The sequence below is a fragment of the Colobus angolensis genome, unplaced genomic scaffold (genome assembly GCF_000951035.1).
Source record: "Colobus angolensis palliatus isolate OR3802 unplaced genomic scaffold, Cang.pa_1.0 Scaffold52, whole genome shotgun sequence".
Taxonomy (NCBI): Eukaryota; Metazoa; Chordata; class Mammalia; order Primates; family Cercopithecidae; genus Colobus; species Colobus angolensis.
The window spans coordinates 10355346-10372390 of record NW_012118710.1 but is presented as its reverse complement, the minus strand read 5'-3'; the positions used below and the strand labels follow the sequence as shown (position 1 = coordinate 10372390).

Below are 17045 nucleotides of genomic sequence, written 5' to 3'. Positions count from 1 at the left end.
ATGATGATAGTAGTCCCCAAGTTCTCAGCTATTTCAGAGAACTGTCCAGCTTCCCCCGCAATTATCATTTGTCCTGACCTTTTTTGCCAAGGCAGACCAGGTCTAGAGTAAAATACTACAAAATACATTCTCTGGTATTAAAAAGGAATGGCCAAAACCGTAATTACTTTTGCACCAACCTAATAGTAAGTTACTGCTTTACCTTATACTTTCTTCCTTATAATACTGTAGTTGCTGACATACCAAAGAAAGTGTGTTTGGGATAAAGTGGTCACATAAATGGCAAACATGAAAGTAGCATCAGATTTTGTAGTGTTTCTGATGGCTGTTCATTTAGTAGTCACTAGAAGTTTACTCCCAAACTGTGAAAAACTAGCCACAAATCAGAGGGAGACAAGGTTTAGGAAGCACCAAATGAGTGAGAGCTACTTCACCTTCCTGGAACAACTATTGCGAGGGGGGTCATCTTTTATATATTGAAACTTATTTTATCTTCCAAATTTTAGTTTACCTTTAATACAGCTCCTCCCACCTCCCCCAGAAAGAATGCTGTTTGCTCTGTTTGGCGTAGGACCCTTTTTGTCTGTTTCATTATGTCCTGGTTGAATTACCAAATTGAAACTGATTTAGGAACACTGAGTGTGTACGGCACAGAGAAAAAATATCACTGCAAAATTTATAGGTCTGTGTAAGACTGTCAGGGCACTGTGTTCAAAAAAGGAGAGCAAAAGGAAACCTGGCAAAAATCTGAAGAGTGTATGTAGCACCATCTCCATCCTGGGTTCTTCTGACAGTTACAACTTATTCCTGTGCTTGGCTGCTGGTTTGGAGCAGCTGCTTCCAGTCAGTTAACACTTCGCATCACCTGGGAGCTCATTGCTGCCTTACAATTCGTGATCATTTTTTGATCTCACTACTGCTAAAGGATAAAAGTGCTAAGCATAATAATCCATAACTGTATGAGATACTTGCTACTTCATTTCCTTCCAAGAATCAGTTTGCTGTCAAATATCCCATTACTAGTTTCGGGTAATGATCTAAGAAACTTTTAAATGAATATATCAGAGCTAGGGGCTTCAGGATAGCATTACAAGGATAATCATTTCAGGGAGATATATTTTTAAGGCCTGTTAAAAAAGGGTTGTTTCTAGTTTTTAACATATTTGTTCATCGTATTTTGATGATCTCATAAGATCAGAAATTCTAAGGAAGAGGTATGTCTGTGTGTTGCTTATATCACTGCTATTTTTTATTGTTAGTTTACATTTTATAAGGAGTGTCTACATTTTGGGGGGAGGTGGAATGTTGGTTTTGTTGTTTTTAGCAAAAGCCTTGGCATTTGTCCTGAGAGAGCCCATGCAGTGTTTGCTGTTCAGGATGCATGAAGGGTAATCTTTAGCAACCTGTCAGAGATGCAAAGGCCACTAGGGTCTGCTTGAGGTTCAGAGTTCCTCTGCAGGACTGCATGGTGACAGCACACCGCAGGTGGCCCATTCAGCACTGTCACATGGGACAGCAAGGATACCCTGCTCCATTTGTCATCCCATGGAATTCTGTCAGCAGTTGAAAGCCTTTAAGCACAAAACCTTTAACATTCAAGGTAAACTTCCTAATTTTTCTTTTTTTTTTTTTTTGAGACGGAGTCTCGCTCGGTCATCCAGACTAGACTGCAGTGGTGTGATCTCAGCTCACTGCAACCTCCACCTCCCAGGTTCAAGCGATTCTCCTGCCTCAGCCTCCTGAGTAACTGTGACTACAGACACCTGCCACCACGCCCAGCTAACTTTTGTATTTTTAGTAGAGACGGGGTTTCACCATGTTGGTCAGGTTGGTCGCAAACTCCTGACCTCATGATCTGTCCATCTCGGCCTCTCAAAGTGCTGGGATTACAGGCGTGATCCACCGCACCCAGCCAACTTCCAATATTTTTAAAGGCAATTGCCATGGATGAAAATATTAACACATAGCACCTAAATAAGTAGTTTTTCACATGAAAGGATAATATTATGTTAAAATTATATGCTGTGTGATATATAGAAATGTTGTGTACTCCACGATTTTACAGACCAAACAGTGCAAATCGTGTTTCCCCTCTTCTTGAAGAAGATGTTAAAGTATAACTGATAATTGATGGTAAAAATCACCTGTCTACTCATTCTTTCTTATTTTCCTTTTGTTTAGTTTGTTTGCTTTGTAGGCCTGGAAAAGATGCCTTGGAATGTCTTTTGAAAATAAGTTTTTGTTGGAGTAATAAAAAATTAGTCCAATTCTTATTTATCCATAGTAATGATTCCAGAATAACATGCATCTCCTTAGAAATAAAGTTCTCCTTTAAAAAAATAAATAAATAGCATACATCTTTGAAGTCCCCAGATGTCCATTGTCAAGCTTTTTTTCTCATTGATACATACCCAAATTAAGAGCCTTCCCTACTTGCCCGTTAATATTTGCTGCTATTCATTGAGTGCTAGTTTTTTTGTTTTGCTTTTTTTTTTTTTTCGGCCAATTCCTTTATCTAGATTATTTATAATCTCTACAGTATTCTGTAAGAGTGCCATTACCCCTGTTTTCTTGATGGGAATATTGAGCATCTGAGTGGTTAAGTGACTTATTCAAAGCCAGTAGGAGACAACATTTGAACCACATCTGTCTCCAAAGTCCAAGTTGTTTTGAGTGTCTTTTGCTGTTATTTGAAAAAGCCATGCTGAGATCAATGAAAGAGGTCAAAAAACATGCCTTAGACAGGATAATACGAGGCAAGCAAGGCCATGAGTAATTCAGAAATGGAATAATCAGATGTTGAGTATTCTAGTCAGATAGAATAAAAATGAAGCAGGGGAGAAGACAAAATTAGGTTATATGTCACAACAAAATGTAGACTTTCGAAGGAAATGAACAGGAAAGGCAGAAGAAAATGGAAAAGTAATATATGGCAGGTCAGATAAAAGTAAACAAGGGCATATGAAACTCACATGCAAATAATAAAATAGAAATTAGTAAGGAAGACAGACAAGGAATGAAAAATTCATAAGAATGTATCAGTAGACAAGAAAAAAAATTGCCTCTAAAGATAGTTGTTTTTTTTTTTTTCCTAAAAGAGTATATAGAATCTACACTGGCTTGATATTACTGGTTTTGCTTTTCATCCTGATAATATCATTGATAAACATTGTGTACATCAGACTATTTTTGGTTGGGACTGAGTATTGCCCATGGTGTTCCCAATGATATGAGAAGCAGCATCCTGGTACTAAATGCCCTGGTGGCCTGGGGCTGAGAGGTTTGGCCTTGTATAATTCATGCACCCACTTTCACGTAATGTGAAATTTGACAAGTGAATGTTAAGTTCATTATATGAAGGTGTTGCAAACCAAACTTGAAACATATTTCTACCTCTCATTCTAAATGGAGATATTTTGTAGTGTTTTAGTCTACATTTACAGTGATATTAGACTCTTTCCATTTCCCTAAAAGTATGATGACATTTGGACATTCAACCATGTTCCTCTAAGAAATTAGTAGAAAAGAAATTTAGTAGAGAATGAATTATAATCTGCATGTTAATATGTATCTGACTAATAATCTGTAACGTTTTCATTTGGAACAAATAAGCCAACTTGTGTTTCTTTTTCAATATATATGTCATGTCTAAAAAATATAGTCAATAGGCATGTAAAACATTTCAAAAATAAATAATTTTATCAATTAATTGCCATCAAAAATAGATGTCTAAATTGAGCTGCACTTACATGACTTTATACTATTACCTTGAACCTTCCTGAGAAATGTATTTTACTTAATGACAATAGAGCTTCTCTTTTCCAACTACCTGGAAGATAAGATATTGGTTTAAAAATGTTGAGCCCCTTTTCCTATTTAGTTATTATAAAATTAGTTAACTCTATAATACTCTCTTTTATAATTTGATTCTATGTAATTAGACCCACAAACTGCTTAACTTCTTTGCTATTGTTTGTAAGGTCTGCAAGTGTAGTGAAATCTGTACCTTATATGAAGTCTTCCTTTTAGGATTATTTCAGATTAATGGCTGCTTAGAAGGGGAAAAAAAAAGTCAATGTTAACCTTTCTTCTTTCCTCCTCTTCAGCTACATCTACATCCACCACTGGGACAAGCCATCTTGTAAAATGCGCGGAGAAGGAGAAAACTTTCTGTGTGAATGGAGGCGAGTGCTTCATGGTGAAAGACCTTTCAAACCCCTCGAGATACTTGTGCAAGTAAGAAAAGAAATTCTGTGTGTGGCTTATGTCTATAACTCCCTGTTTCAGATGATTCTATGTCTCATGATGTATTGTTGCTTTTTTTCCAGTTTTGTTGCATCATGTTGAATAATGCTGTTTTATATGTAGAGTGTTTTAAAACATTCACACCATTCGTCATCACTCCTCTGTCATATCCAGTATTGTTTTTTGTTCTTTTCAATGTGTGTGAGGTTTTTTTGGGTTTTTTTGTTGTTGTTTGTTTGTTTTTGCCATGTTATTTATATTGTTGCTTTCCTTGTGGTTTTTCTTGTTGTTATTCGAAAAGATGTGCAAATATCACAGAGGCCTATAACTTTTGATATCTACTTTTACATCCAATGTATGAATTAAGCTGCAAGATAATGTCGCTTTCTTGTCCCAGTGATCACCTGCAAAATGAATAAGACAACAAAAAGAAGCAGAAGGGCAGAAGATTATTTACTGACATGTATCTGTTACACTTGGGATTGTCTTATTGTTGCATAACTATTTTTTAAATGAAGTTTAGTTTTATATCGCTAGTAAAAAAAAAAGAGGAAAAAGTAAATTGCATATATTTGGAAATACATTGTGTGTAGCATCCCTGTGGGTGACAACAGTGTTCTTTCATTTGTCTATAGCTCTATCTAGAATAGCACTTTCTTTCCAATGACCTGAAGAAGTGATGCACCATTAAGAAGTATCCAATTTAGGCCCCGGCGCGATGGCTCACGCCTGTTATCCCAGCACTTTGGGTGGCCGAGGCAGGCACTCTTACAGAATTCTGTAGAGATCATAAATAATCTAGATAAAGGAATTGGAAAAAAAACAAAAAACAAAAAAAACCACTGGCATTCAATGAATAATAGCAAATATTAATGGGCAAGTAGGGAAGGCTTTAATTTGGTCAGGAGATGGAGACCATCCTGGCTAACACAGTGAAACCCTGTCTCTACTAAAAATACAAAAAATTAGCCAGGCGTGGTGGCGGGCGCCTGTGGTCCCATCTACTCGGGAGGCTGAGGCAGGAGAATAGCACGAACCCAGGAGGCGGAGCTTACAGTGAGCCGAGATTGCGCCACTGCACTCCAGCCTGGGTGACAGAGCGAGACTCCGTCTCCAAAAAAAAAAAAAAAAGAAGTGTCCAGTTTATTCGCTCTCAAAAGGCAGCATAAGATAGTGATAGTTTCAGTACATTAAATATTTAAACCTTGTAGTAAAAACTAATAGGACTCATTAAAAAGTACATTTATTTTGCCATGCATTTTAAGTCTACTATTGATATTTTGTCCACATGTGGTATATGGACTTAAAATTTGATGTGGGCATAAAAACATATTTAGTGTTTTATTGAAATGATGAAAATACACATTTATTTTGCTGTTCACCAATAGCTGTATCGCAAGAGCAAGGTATTTTAAAAGTCGTTCCTTAAAAAATGTAGCATAGAACATCTAATAAATTTTGCCAGCAGTCCCCAGCTGAAAACACGCAGTGAGACCATTGTTCTAAAGCAGCAATCCTTGTTTTAAAGGAGGGAAAACCATTTTGTCATAAAAATTGTTTTCTGCTAGAATATTGGCATGGGGCTTAAATCTTGACAAGGAAGAACAAGTCTGTTAGACAGGCAATTGAACTGATGGGGCAATTAGCAAAATGAAAAAGGCACCAGAAATAGTGAACAAGGACATGTCCCTTTTACATCACAGAAATACTATATAAATATTTAGTGCCAATTCTAGTAAAATCTTAATTATGTTTATAAGTAAGGAAGTGCATCTTAAAAAACGTATGTTTTAAAGGCAAAAAAGCAACGATCGAAAATGCCATTTTGTAGGCCATGTTTTGTTGCTCTCTGAGCTGTGAGATTGGAGGTGTCTGTAGTGTGCCTGATGGGACCTTTGGCTCTGAACAAGCACCTTCCAGACCTTCTCCTTTCTTGCATTCAAAAGCTCTTCTCTGAAAAGAGTAGATACAGTGCCAAAACAAGACACGTTTTGGTGGTTGTATAGCTGATTTTATAAAAGATAGACAATTTGTAAAAGTAAATATAATCTGTTAGAGTGAATAAAAGACTTGGAGCCGAAACAGTAGAATTCTAATCTCAATTACTAAACATCTCTTTTACAGAAATAAATAATTTTTAAAAGCCAAAGTGAAATGATGATAGGTAAAAGTCTTGCAAAAATATTAAAGCAAGATGAAATACGAGTATGAGGCCAGGTGCATGCCTGTAATCTCAGCACTTTAAGAGGCCAAGGCAAGCGGATCACTTGAGCCCAGGAGTTTGAGACCAACCTGGACAATGTGACAAAACACCATTGCTACAAAAAATACAGAAGAACTATTAGCCAGGCATGGTGGCATGCACCTGTAGTCCCAACTATTCGGGAGGCTAAGGTGGGAGGAACACTTGAGCCCAGAAGGTTGAGCCTGCAGTGAGCCAAGATCATGCCACTGCACTCCAGCCTTGGTGACAGAGTAAGACTGTCAAAAAAAAAAATTAATAAATAAAATAAAAAATAAAAAAGAGTATGTAGAAAAGATCATTCCTTTTAGATCTGAATTATCTCATATGACTATGTTTATTATTTAAAAAATAATCTTAGAGATTCACTTCTTGATCATTAAAATATTCAAATCTATATGCTTTCAGCAGAATAAGAATCTGTCTGATTTAGTCTTTAGTTCTGCTGACTTGCTGTGAATACAGCACAAATATAAGACATCCCCATATTTATCATAGCAAATTGGGATGAACCAGGTTTGTAATTTGTAAGATTTTCTCTGATCAAAATAGAAAATGCCAGAAGCTGAGAAGTATAATCTATAAAATATGAGGTTCGTTTGTTATATGGGGAAACCTTGTTATTTTTTCCTAATCTTAAGCATACAGTGTAATTGTATTTTAATAAATCTCCTTGAAAGAACATTTAAATTATAGCTCCTTAAATTCATCTCCTTTTTAAACAATGTACCCATGTTATCTATGTTTCATATTTTTACTTCTTCAGAAAAGCATCTGAGACCACTATATTTTAATTATAGTAATGAAATGTGATCATTTTTCATCATCGCTTTGCAAAGATTTACAAGCTGAGTGAGTGCATGTGATAGTTTCTGCATACCTCTAAGGAACCAGGGCAGTTCTTTTCCACATATTAATTTCAGCTGTTCTTTAGCCCTCCCATGTCCAATACAAAACATGCAATCGCGTAAGTGCTGTTCAGTTTTTTCATTTTAATATTGTGCCAACAACTGTAATTTTTCTTCACTCAGCACAGTTTCTCATTAAATCTTAAGCCTAATCCAGAATTGAAAACTTGCTATATTTTAAAAATCTTGAAGTGAAACATTTGTTACTCTTCTAATAATTATTAAAGCCCCAAGCCTTGAATGAACACTGCATCCTCCCTAATTGTCTAGTGGATCATTCTTGCCTTCTAGTTCTAAGAAAATTATACCTTTTTTTTTTGTAATTAGGATCTTTTAGGTAAGTGTTTTAAATTATTACTGGATCTTATCAGAAAGAAAATCTCTGACATCTAGGATTTTGATAACTTTCCCCCTCCTTTGAGATGGTGACTTTATTCATACATTAAAGCAAGCCAGAACCTTGACGGAAGAATTGGAGAGTATATTTTACATCCAAATATTTCAAACCTTTCTTGTTAAATGAAACTTTTTCTTTTAAAAAAATCCTGTATGTAAAACATCTATAGCACTAAAATAATCACTACTGAGAATTTAAACACAGACATATTATACTAGGTCTTATGATAATACATTGTTCACTAGACCACTTGAATAGAAACAGAAGACATAAAAATACTGCATTGGCTCATCACGGTCCTGTCTATGGAGCCAGTTCATAGTTTCCATATGGTCTATCTGTCTAGAGCTAAGCATTGCTGAAGCTTGAGCCACGTCATTGAAAATCAGCTTTATCCCTGACTAAAGACATGACTCAGAAACACCACAAGCCTGGAAGTTTCCAAGCAGTCTCTCTGGTCACCTAATCTGCTGTTGTCTTCTTGGGAGTTGAAGTAGAAGATTTTACAACAAGTCTCTTTTGTCTCTTTGCTTAGAACAAGGTGTTTCGAATGGATTAAACATATTAGCAGTGAAACACTTCTCTGAGGAGAGGTTTCCGGATTGCTTGGACCTCCTCCTGGGGATTGTGTGGCAATTTCAGTGGTAGTTCTCATCTTTTATATTTTTTTCTCTACAGTAATTTAAAATTTATTCTGTGGAAAAAATAGTTACTATTCCAGATTATATAAAGATGAGAAAAGAATCATTCCATTTTGTACCCTCTGATGCTTTATGTGGTCCTATGGTTCAAAGAAACAAGATACATGAAATCGAACATGAAATTGTCCAGTTTTCCTCTTGCATCTTTTCTTTATTTTTGTATATCTGTTCTTCTGAACAGTTTCAGTGGAGAAGTACTTTGGAAGATGTTGATGTGATTTTTTTTAATCGAAAAACTATTTTATATCAGGCTGTGCTTGTAAGTCCAAAATGTTGTCCAGTGGACAGATGTGCCTTCATCTGGAGGGGATTAGAGTTTTAAACTACCAATTTTGGTGAACAGTCTTGTATCCTTTCACTTCAACTCTCTGGACAATAAATTTATTTATAACATGAAGTTAATATGTTCTCCAAATTTCTTCCCAGGGAGTCAGTGAAATTAAAGGAGTTCATTTCTGCTAAAGTACTTTTAACTCTGGGGAAGCAAAATTTATTTTTCCTTATAATAAAAAGTAAATGGTAGTATTGCATTCTCTCAGTAGACATTGGAAAAATATATACACCTGTTTTAACAGACTGTGTTATCATGTTTAATTTCTTTCTTTTTTTTTTTGAGACGGAGTTTCGCTCTTGTTGCCCAGGCTGGAGTGCATTGGTGCAGTCTCAGCTCACTGAAACCTCTGCCTCCCAGGTTCAAGCAATTCTTCTGTTTCAGCCTCCCAAGTAGCAGGGGTTACAGGCATGCACTACCATGCCCAGCTAATTTTTTGTATTTAGTAGAGATGGGGTTTCACCATGTTGGTCAGGCTGGCCTCGAACTCCTGACTTCAGGTGATCCACCCACCTTGGCCTCCCAAAGTGCTGGAATTACAGGCATGAGCCACCACGCCTGGCCCGTGTTTAATTTCTAATTCTTTATTTAAGAGTAGCAGTTTTATTTGGTTTGTTGGGACCACCAGCTATCTTTATAACTTTTCTTTGATAGATCATTTAATATTTCTGATCGTTAGTTTCCTTATAATGTAAAAACAACAAAAAATGAACTTAATTTGGAAAGATGGAAGGTATCTATAAACATAGACTTTTATAATTTTGTATAATGAACGTTTATGAAGCCATGTAGGGTCTTATTATATTATACATTATTATAAGAGACAGGTGTGAAAAAACATAACCGTAGGAGATAAAATCACAACAAATATAATACATTGTTTGATAAATGAAATATTCATCAAACTTGTTTGATAATATATATTATGTAAATGAAATATTTATCACATTATGCCTGAAGTCGCAGTTTTTTAAATTTTTGCAATCAGACCTTGGCGATGACCTTGAGCAGTAGGATATTAAAAACTCCCACATGCTTAGTGTTCCAATAATGGAACACTAGGCATAAATGGGTTAGCATTTGTTTATAGAACAGCTATTTGCCAGGCATTTTTTAGAACACAGAGAAAATGTAAGGAATGATGTCTGATCTCTGGGAACTCAGTCTGTTTAAGAAAATGAAATTGCTAAAATAGAAAATCAATAAGTGAATATATGCCAAATGGTACAATGCTGACTATTAAGGTAATACAAATTTAAAGAAGGTAAAGAAAAGACCGAAATAAGTTAATGAAGACTTTTTAAATATAATGATCATTTATAGAGTCTTTCCTTTATACCAGGAAGGCATTGTGGTTGTAAGAATTCTTTCTCTGAGACACGGTAACATGCAGCCTAATTCTAGGAAGTAAAACAAACGAATGAAATAAAGAACTAAGTTAAACAGTGGAGCCACTTAATGATCTCTGAAGGTCCAGCAGAGGACTTTGGGTATATTAATAGCTAGTAGGGAGTCATAGTAACTTCTGGAGCAGGAGAGTGGCACCATAGACATAGCAGATGTTTAGGGAAGCGAGTCTTCCGTACAGGCTAGAAGAAGTCTGGGGACTAAGTAAGATGGGAAGAAAAAAGTCAAAGACATCAAAGGCACTAGCTAAGGTTAACATTTTATAAAATGCTGACATAATGATGCTGATGATAGTAACTTTTATAATATGTATTAGTAGTTGGATTAACATAATTAAACAAGGGGGAAATGGTACAAACTCATAGTTGTGTCCTGCAGTCTCATCATCATGGCTGCAGAAAGAGAAATTTGGAAGAAATAAACAGGATATGTACTGGGTTAGAATTTCCTGTCCATAAGAACACACTGCTAACTCCAATCCCAGCCTAGAAGAGTTCTTTCTTGAGAATCAGTGTTACACTTGCCTGTAATACTTCTCTGTTCTTGAATATTGTAACATTTAACAGATACAGACAGTATTTGTGACAGCAAGTGGTGGGACTCATGTGGCTCTACATAATGCGCTCTTCAGACAACTGTGTCTTCTATTTCTTTCATGTCCTCATGTATCTAGAATCCTACTATGTGCTTATGAGGAATTTATTAACTCATTTAGCCTTTAAATCACCGAGGTAGAGTTGAAGAAAATTCTTTAGTATTTATAGGATTCAGTTCAGGTGTAGTTTTGCCTAAAATCAGGTACATTGGCTAAGTGTTCTGAATAGCTTCGTTCCTCTCTTATAAAAATCAGCTGGGCAGCTATATACATTTATTGAGCTCCTGTGAGACAAGCTCTGTGCTCATGCTACTTATAAAGTAGTGAACAAAACCATACTGGTCTTTGCCTGATGGAGTCTGTAAGCTACTGCAAGTAACCATCATGTTTCATATAATTAATTGAATTACAAATCACAGGTTTGCCAAGTGCTATGAAGGGTATTAAGTGAGCTAAGGGAAGGTACAATGAAAGACCTAGTCAGAGGCTGACTCTGCTCCGTGGAAAAAAGAATAAAAAAGGAGTATGCAGTCATTCTCTTGAGATGTATACAGAGTCAATTTAAAATATTTCATTGTGCATATATACCACATTTTCTTAGTCCATTCATCTGTTGGTGAACACTTACGTTGATTTTATAACTTGGCTATGGTGAATAGTGGATTTTTTATAACTTGGCTATTGTGAATAGTGGATTTTATAACTTGGCTGTTGTGAATAGTGGATGAATATTTTAGCTAGATTGATTTAATTATTCCACGTTGTATTCATAAATCATAATATCATTTTCTACCCCATAAATATATACAAGTACAAATTGTCAATTTACAGGAAAACGAATACACAATTTTGAAATATTTATATTGAACGGTTTAAGGAAAAAGTGAATATTTAGATGTTTTATCACAGAATGAGGCTGGTGAAGTGGATAGAGCTATAAAGCCCCTCAGAACCCCTAAGCTGTTTGACAAGACAGGGAAACTTCCTCCAGAGAGGAAAACCAAACCACAAATTAGCAGTCGATATGTCATTGTGTCACAATGACATGGAGATGTATGGGATGTAGATTGATCCCATATCCGATGAAATTGTTTGACTCCCAACTTAAGGATTCATCATGTAGAGTAAACATGGGCAAGAGTTTTAGTCTGCAGATGAGCTTTTCAGAGCAAGCTGTGCAAACAGAGATTTGGGAAGGGCACCAAGGTTCAAACAAGAAGTTAATTCACAAACACTGCCACCCTCATTATTGGGATTGTGTGTCCTGGACATTGAAAAACAACATTTGAAAAGCCAGGACAACTTAGGTTTTTGTTGTGTTTTGTTTTTTTCTCAGCATTTACCCATGAGTCTAGTGTGGCCACTCTATGTATCCTCTTATCTCATGGATTGGAAACTAGTCCCCAGATTATCATTAAAAGGAAAATGGAGGATATATACTGTCTGAACAGTGGTGGGGAGATATAGGTTGGATCTGAAGGAAACATTACTGGAACATTTTATATTTAATATTTTCTTTAATGATGTTAAAGAGGGCATTCCTTTGGGGAAATAAATGTCTTTTGCAGATGATGCTAGAAAGAACACTAAAACACAAATTAGAAAAGCATATACAAACCTCGAGAAACTTCACTTAAAGGTAGATAACAGAATGAGGTTCATCTTGGAAAAATGCAGACTAATAGTAACAATACATTTGGGAAAGAATAATCTACAACACAGATACTCAGCCAGTGAGTGGGCGAGTTCTAGACAGAATGCTGAGCTGGCTAAGAGGTGAGAAAAGTCCGTGTTTGCAACACAATACTGTAGGAAAACAGACCAGCAGAGTTGGAGCTGGCGTAGACACTGCCACCTCGAGTTTACAAAGAGAGAGAGCAAAGACTTTGGTGTCTGATGCTTACTCACCAATATTCCTTGATAGAGATGTGTTGACATTTCCATCATTTAATATTTGTAAACATAGACATCAAATAATTTCAAATACCACAGCTAATATTGAGGAAAAGCAGACAGATAACAGGGACTTTTCATTTTTTCACAAAGTATTTTTTAAATTGTCCTAATATTTCACTGTGGAGTGATGACTAGAGAGAGAGGAAAGAGCAGCTGTATTTTTTTTCTTCTTGTTCCTGATCAAGGGAGGGTTTGATGAAAATGAAGCTGAGAAATAAAGAGAAAGGATGTCTAAGGATGGTTTATAAATTGACCATAAATATGTGGTTTATAAAATTAACGAACCCTAGCCAGAAGTCTCTTGGGGCCCGTGAATATCTCTGAGTATGTCTAGAATCTCCACCAAGAAAAAATGGAAAATAATTTATTCAATTGAAATATAAAAAATACACCAAGCATGAAATTTATTTCAAAATATATGCATCTATGATTGATTACATAGTAAGCATATCAGGATATTAACAGTGTATTGAAGTTATTATTAGCCACAGTTTTTATTATACTGGTGCTGGGCAGAAGTTTGGTGAGAAGAATGCACTGCTTTATTGAATCCGAAGTAAACCGGTATTTCACTAACCGTATTTAAATTCAAGATAACAGACTTAAAACTGCAAACATTATGTTAAAGGATTTTATTTGCGGGAGGGAGTCTGTGAGAAGGATACTGGGAGTTTCTGTAAAAATTATTTGAGGGCAGGCACGGCAGCTCATGCCTGTAATCCCAGCACTTTGGGAGGCCAAGGCAGGCGGGTCACCTGAGGTCAGGAGTTCGACATCTGCCTGACCAACATGGCGAAACCCCATCTCTACTGAAAATATAAAAATTAGCTGGGTGTGGTGGTGCATGCCTGTAATCTCAGCTATTGGGAGACTGAGGCAGGAGAATTGCTTGAATCTGGGAGGTGGAGATTGCAATGAGCCGAGATCTTGCCACTGTACTCCAGCCTGGGTGACAGAGCAAGACTCTGTCTCAAAAAATTAAAATAAAAAAAAATCTGGGAGTCCACAGAGGAGAGTGTATCATAAACTATAAAAATAACAGATGTTCAAGATTGACCTGTGCTTGGCAAATCAATTAACTGTATGAAAATCTTTCTTTTTTTTTTTTTTGAGATGGAGTCTCGTTCTTTCACCCAGGCTGGTGTGCAGTGTCACAGTCTCTGCTCACTGCAACCTCCGCCTCCCAGGTTCAAGCAATTCTCCTGCCTCAGCTTCCCAGTAGCTGGGATTACAGGTGCCCACCACCATGCCCAGCTAATTTTTGTATTTTTGATAGAGACAGTCACCATGTTGGCCAGGCTGGCCCCGAACTCCTCGCCTCAAGTGATCAGCCCACCTTGGCTTCCCAAAGTGCTGGGATTACAGGTGTTAGCCACCACACCCTGTCTGAAAGTTTTGTTTGATAAAATTGTTGATCAGATACGGACACTGTGGTCTGATCTAAAGTTCATTTTCACAGACATTTTGTGAGAGCCCACTATGAGCCAGGCACTGTGCTAGGCATGAGAGATACAAAATGATCAGAATGTGATCACTGACAGAATGTGATCAGTGTGTCACAGATCATCACAATACAGATAAGTGCAGTGAACGAGGTCAGGATAGGGTGCAATGCAAGAGCCAAGGAGAGAATTCTCCCCAGAGCATAGAAGTGGGTGATGGGGAGGTGGAGGGTAGGGAAAGAGTGATGCCTAAGTTCAGAAAAAAAACTGTGAATTTTCACTCCATTAATAACAAATATAGAACAAACATGATCATATTAAGAGCAAATACTAAAATTTTTTAAAACCCTGATTTCCATCTTCTAATATTACTGATTAATGAAACAAATGCTATATACATATATATATATACACACACACAGACGCACACACATACACACATACATGTATATTTAAAGCTACAACAAGTACTTGTTATTCAGATCCTTAGATTATTCTCAGACATAAAATTCTTGGAATTTGCTCAAACTCATGCCAAAGCTTATTTTTCAAAATCAGCTTTGATTTACTATTATTCTTATCTTCCAGGAAAGTGATGGATCGAATGTTTAACATACAATGTTGATAATAGAAATGTATCAGAAGCCAGTCTCCCTAGTCTGTTAGAAGTAATTCCATAGAGTTTCACAGAGCTTATAGATCAACTGGGTTTTCATTTGCATGTGCTTTCTCTACACAATCAATGCAGTGTGCAGTTTGCTTATGCAGAAACTATCTCAGTTTCTGCTTTTCCCTTCCATCTCATTTGGCAACAAATTTAGATGTCTCTGAAGGCTACATCCTTTTCTTGCTGAACACTTGAGTTGCTTAGGCACTTGCAATTTGTTTTACCTCAACAATTGTCTTAAAAATCCATTTTATCAAAAAGGATTTTTAGAAGTCCTTGAGTTCTATCGTCCCTGACTGGTAATGCATTCAGAAGAAATGATGTTGGGGTTTTCTAGCAGTGATTCCATGTGTTAGGATAAGTATCGTTTCCCAGAATCTTAGTGGAAAAAGAGGTCTTTGATAATCACTTAATTACAATGAGGCCCGGTAAAGCCAAATAGCTTGTCCATGGCCAAACAGCAAGATACCACAGTGCCGAAAGATGGCCTTTGCTTCCCTTTTCCCAGTTCAGGGTACCTTACATCTTGAACTTTAATCTACATCCACATCTCTTAGGGATTTTGTTAAAATGAAGATTCTTATTCAATAGTTCTGGGCTATGGCCTGCGTTTACACTAGCATGCTCCTAGGAGATGCTGATGCTGTCAGTTCTGAGTAATAACAGGGTCTTATAACACTAAGAAACAATGATGAGAAAATTCATCTCCCAAATGAAGATAAATACTAGCAAAAGGATAGTTCTGGTTGAGAAGTAGCTGGTAATTCCAAAAAATGACTTGCATACCTCAAGTAGTTCTAGTGTTTCTATACCCAGTTTTCCATATGATTTTATGATAGAGATAAGCCATCATCTCATGCTAGCTTCCTAGGAAACATCATGTTAGAAATTCATAATAATTAGAAAATTGATTGGGTAGGATTTCTGACTCACTTTACCTAGTTGTCCTGTGCCCTCTGATCATAGAACTAATTATAAGATGCCTAATGACAATTTCCTTATAAATACCTTCCTTCTCCTAAGGAACTCGTGATTCCTCAGCTGTTTGTTAATTTCACGATTCTTACTTACATAGGGGCATTTCCTGCCCTGAGTGACTGTGTGGTGTGTGTGTGTTTCTCTCTTACACATACACACACACACACACACACACAGCATGTTCACATATCTTACACCATGTTCTTTTGTTAGAAACAAGTGAATTATTGTGTGCTCAATATGAGAATGTTAACTTTTATCAAGAATGCAAAGAAGCAGGATGAAATGATGATTATTGAATACATCATTAACTCTGGAAACACCTGCTTTAATTACAGCGTTTGTCTATATGAACTTACAGTCCTGGTTGAGAAACAAATAAAAACCCCATTTACTTCAGAAATGAATTTGTCAAATAAGTTATATGAAAAAACGTTCCCATGTATTTTTTCTTATATACATTCAATAAGAATGTGAAGAAATGGTGTCTTTTTGAGAAATGACCCAACCTCTTTTTTTTTTTTTTCTTTGAGACAGGGTCTTGCTCTTGTTGCCCAGGTTGGAGTGCAATGGCACGATCTCAGCTCACTGCAATCTCTGCCTTCCGGGTTCAAGTGATTCTCCTGCCTCAGCCTCCTGAGTAGCTGGGATTACAGGTGCCTGCCACCACACCTGGCTATTTTTTGTATTTTTAGAAGGGACAGGGTTTCGCCATGTTGACCAGGCTGGTCTCAAACTCCTGACCTTGTGATCTGCCCACCTCAGCCTCCCAAAGTGCTAAAATTACAGGCGTGAGCCACCGCGCCCGGCCAAGCTTATACTTCTTATTGATACATTTCTCTAGGTAGCTCTTCCTCTACTCCCTGCAGCGAAAATATTCTAAACAAAAATCATCAGTTTATTTATATGAAGGTGTTTCCAAGAGTTTAAAAGAGCCGTGTCAACATAAGATGCTTGTTGTTTAAGCTTAAATACATATTCACAAGGCAAAAAATCTGGAACTGCTAGTATTTTATCTCGCAGGCCATTTTCATAAAGTAGGTGAATTACATATACCAAGTCATTTGGTGATTTGGCTTGAAGGGAAACCAAATTGGTTTCCCTATATTGGTTACCCTGTATTGGTAACAAAGTACAGTTTTGTTCGTATCTCTTTGATGCCAAAAATATAGTATG

The 17045-nt window shown here is 36.6% G+C and overlaps 1 protein-coding gene across 12 annotated transcripts in view; it reads left to right on the top strand.

The window, feature by feature from the left end:
• Positions 1 to 17045, top strand: part of NRG1 (neuregulin 1) — a 1122805-nt gene that overhangs the window by 1081713 nt on the left and 24047 nt on the right. For all 12 annotated transcript variants that reach the window (XM_011960743.1, XM_011960742.1, XM_011960744.1 and 9 more), the window contains one exon: positions 4107 to 4236. In XM_011960743.1, the coding sequence (XP_011816133.1) occupies positions 4107 to 4236 (130 nt within the window). The remainder of the gene's footprint in view (positions 1 to 4106; positions 4237 to 17045) is intronic.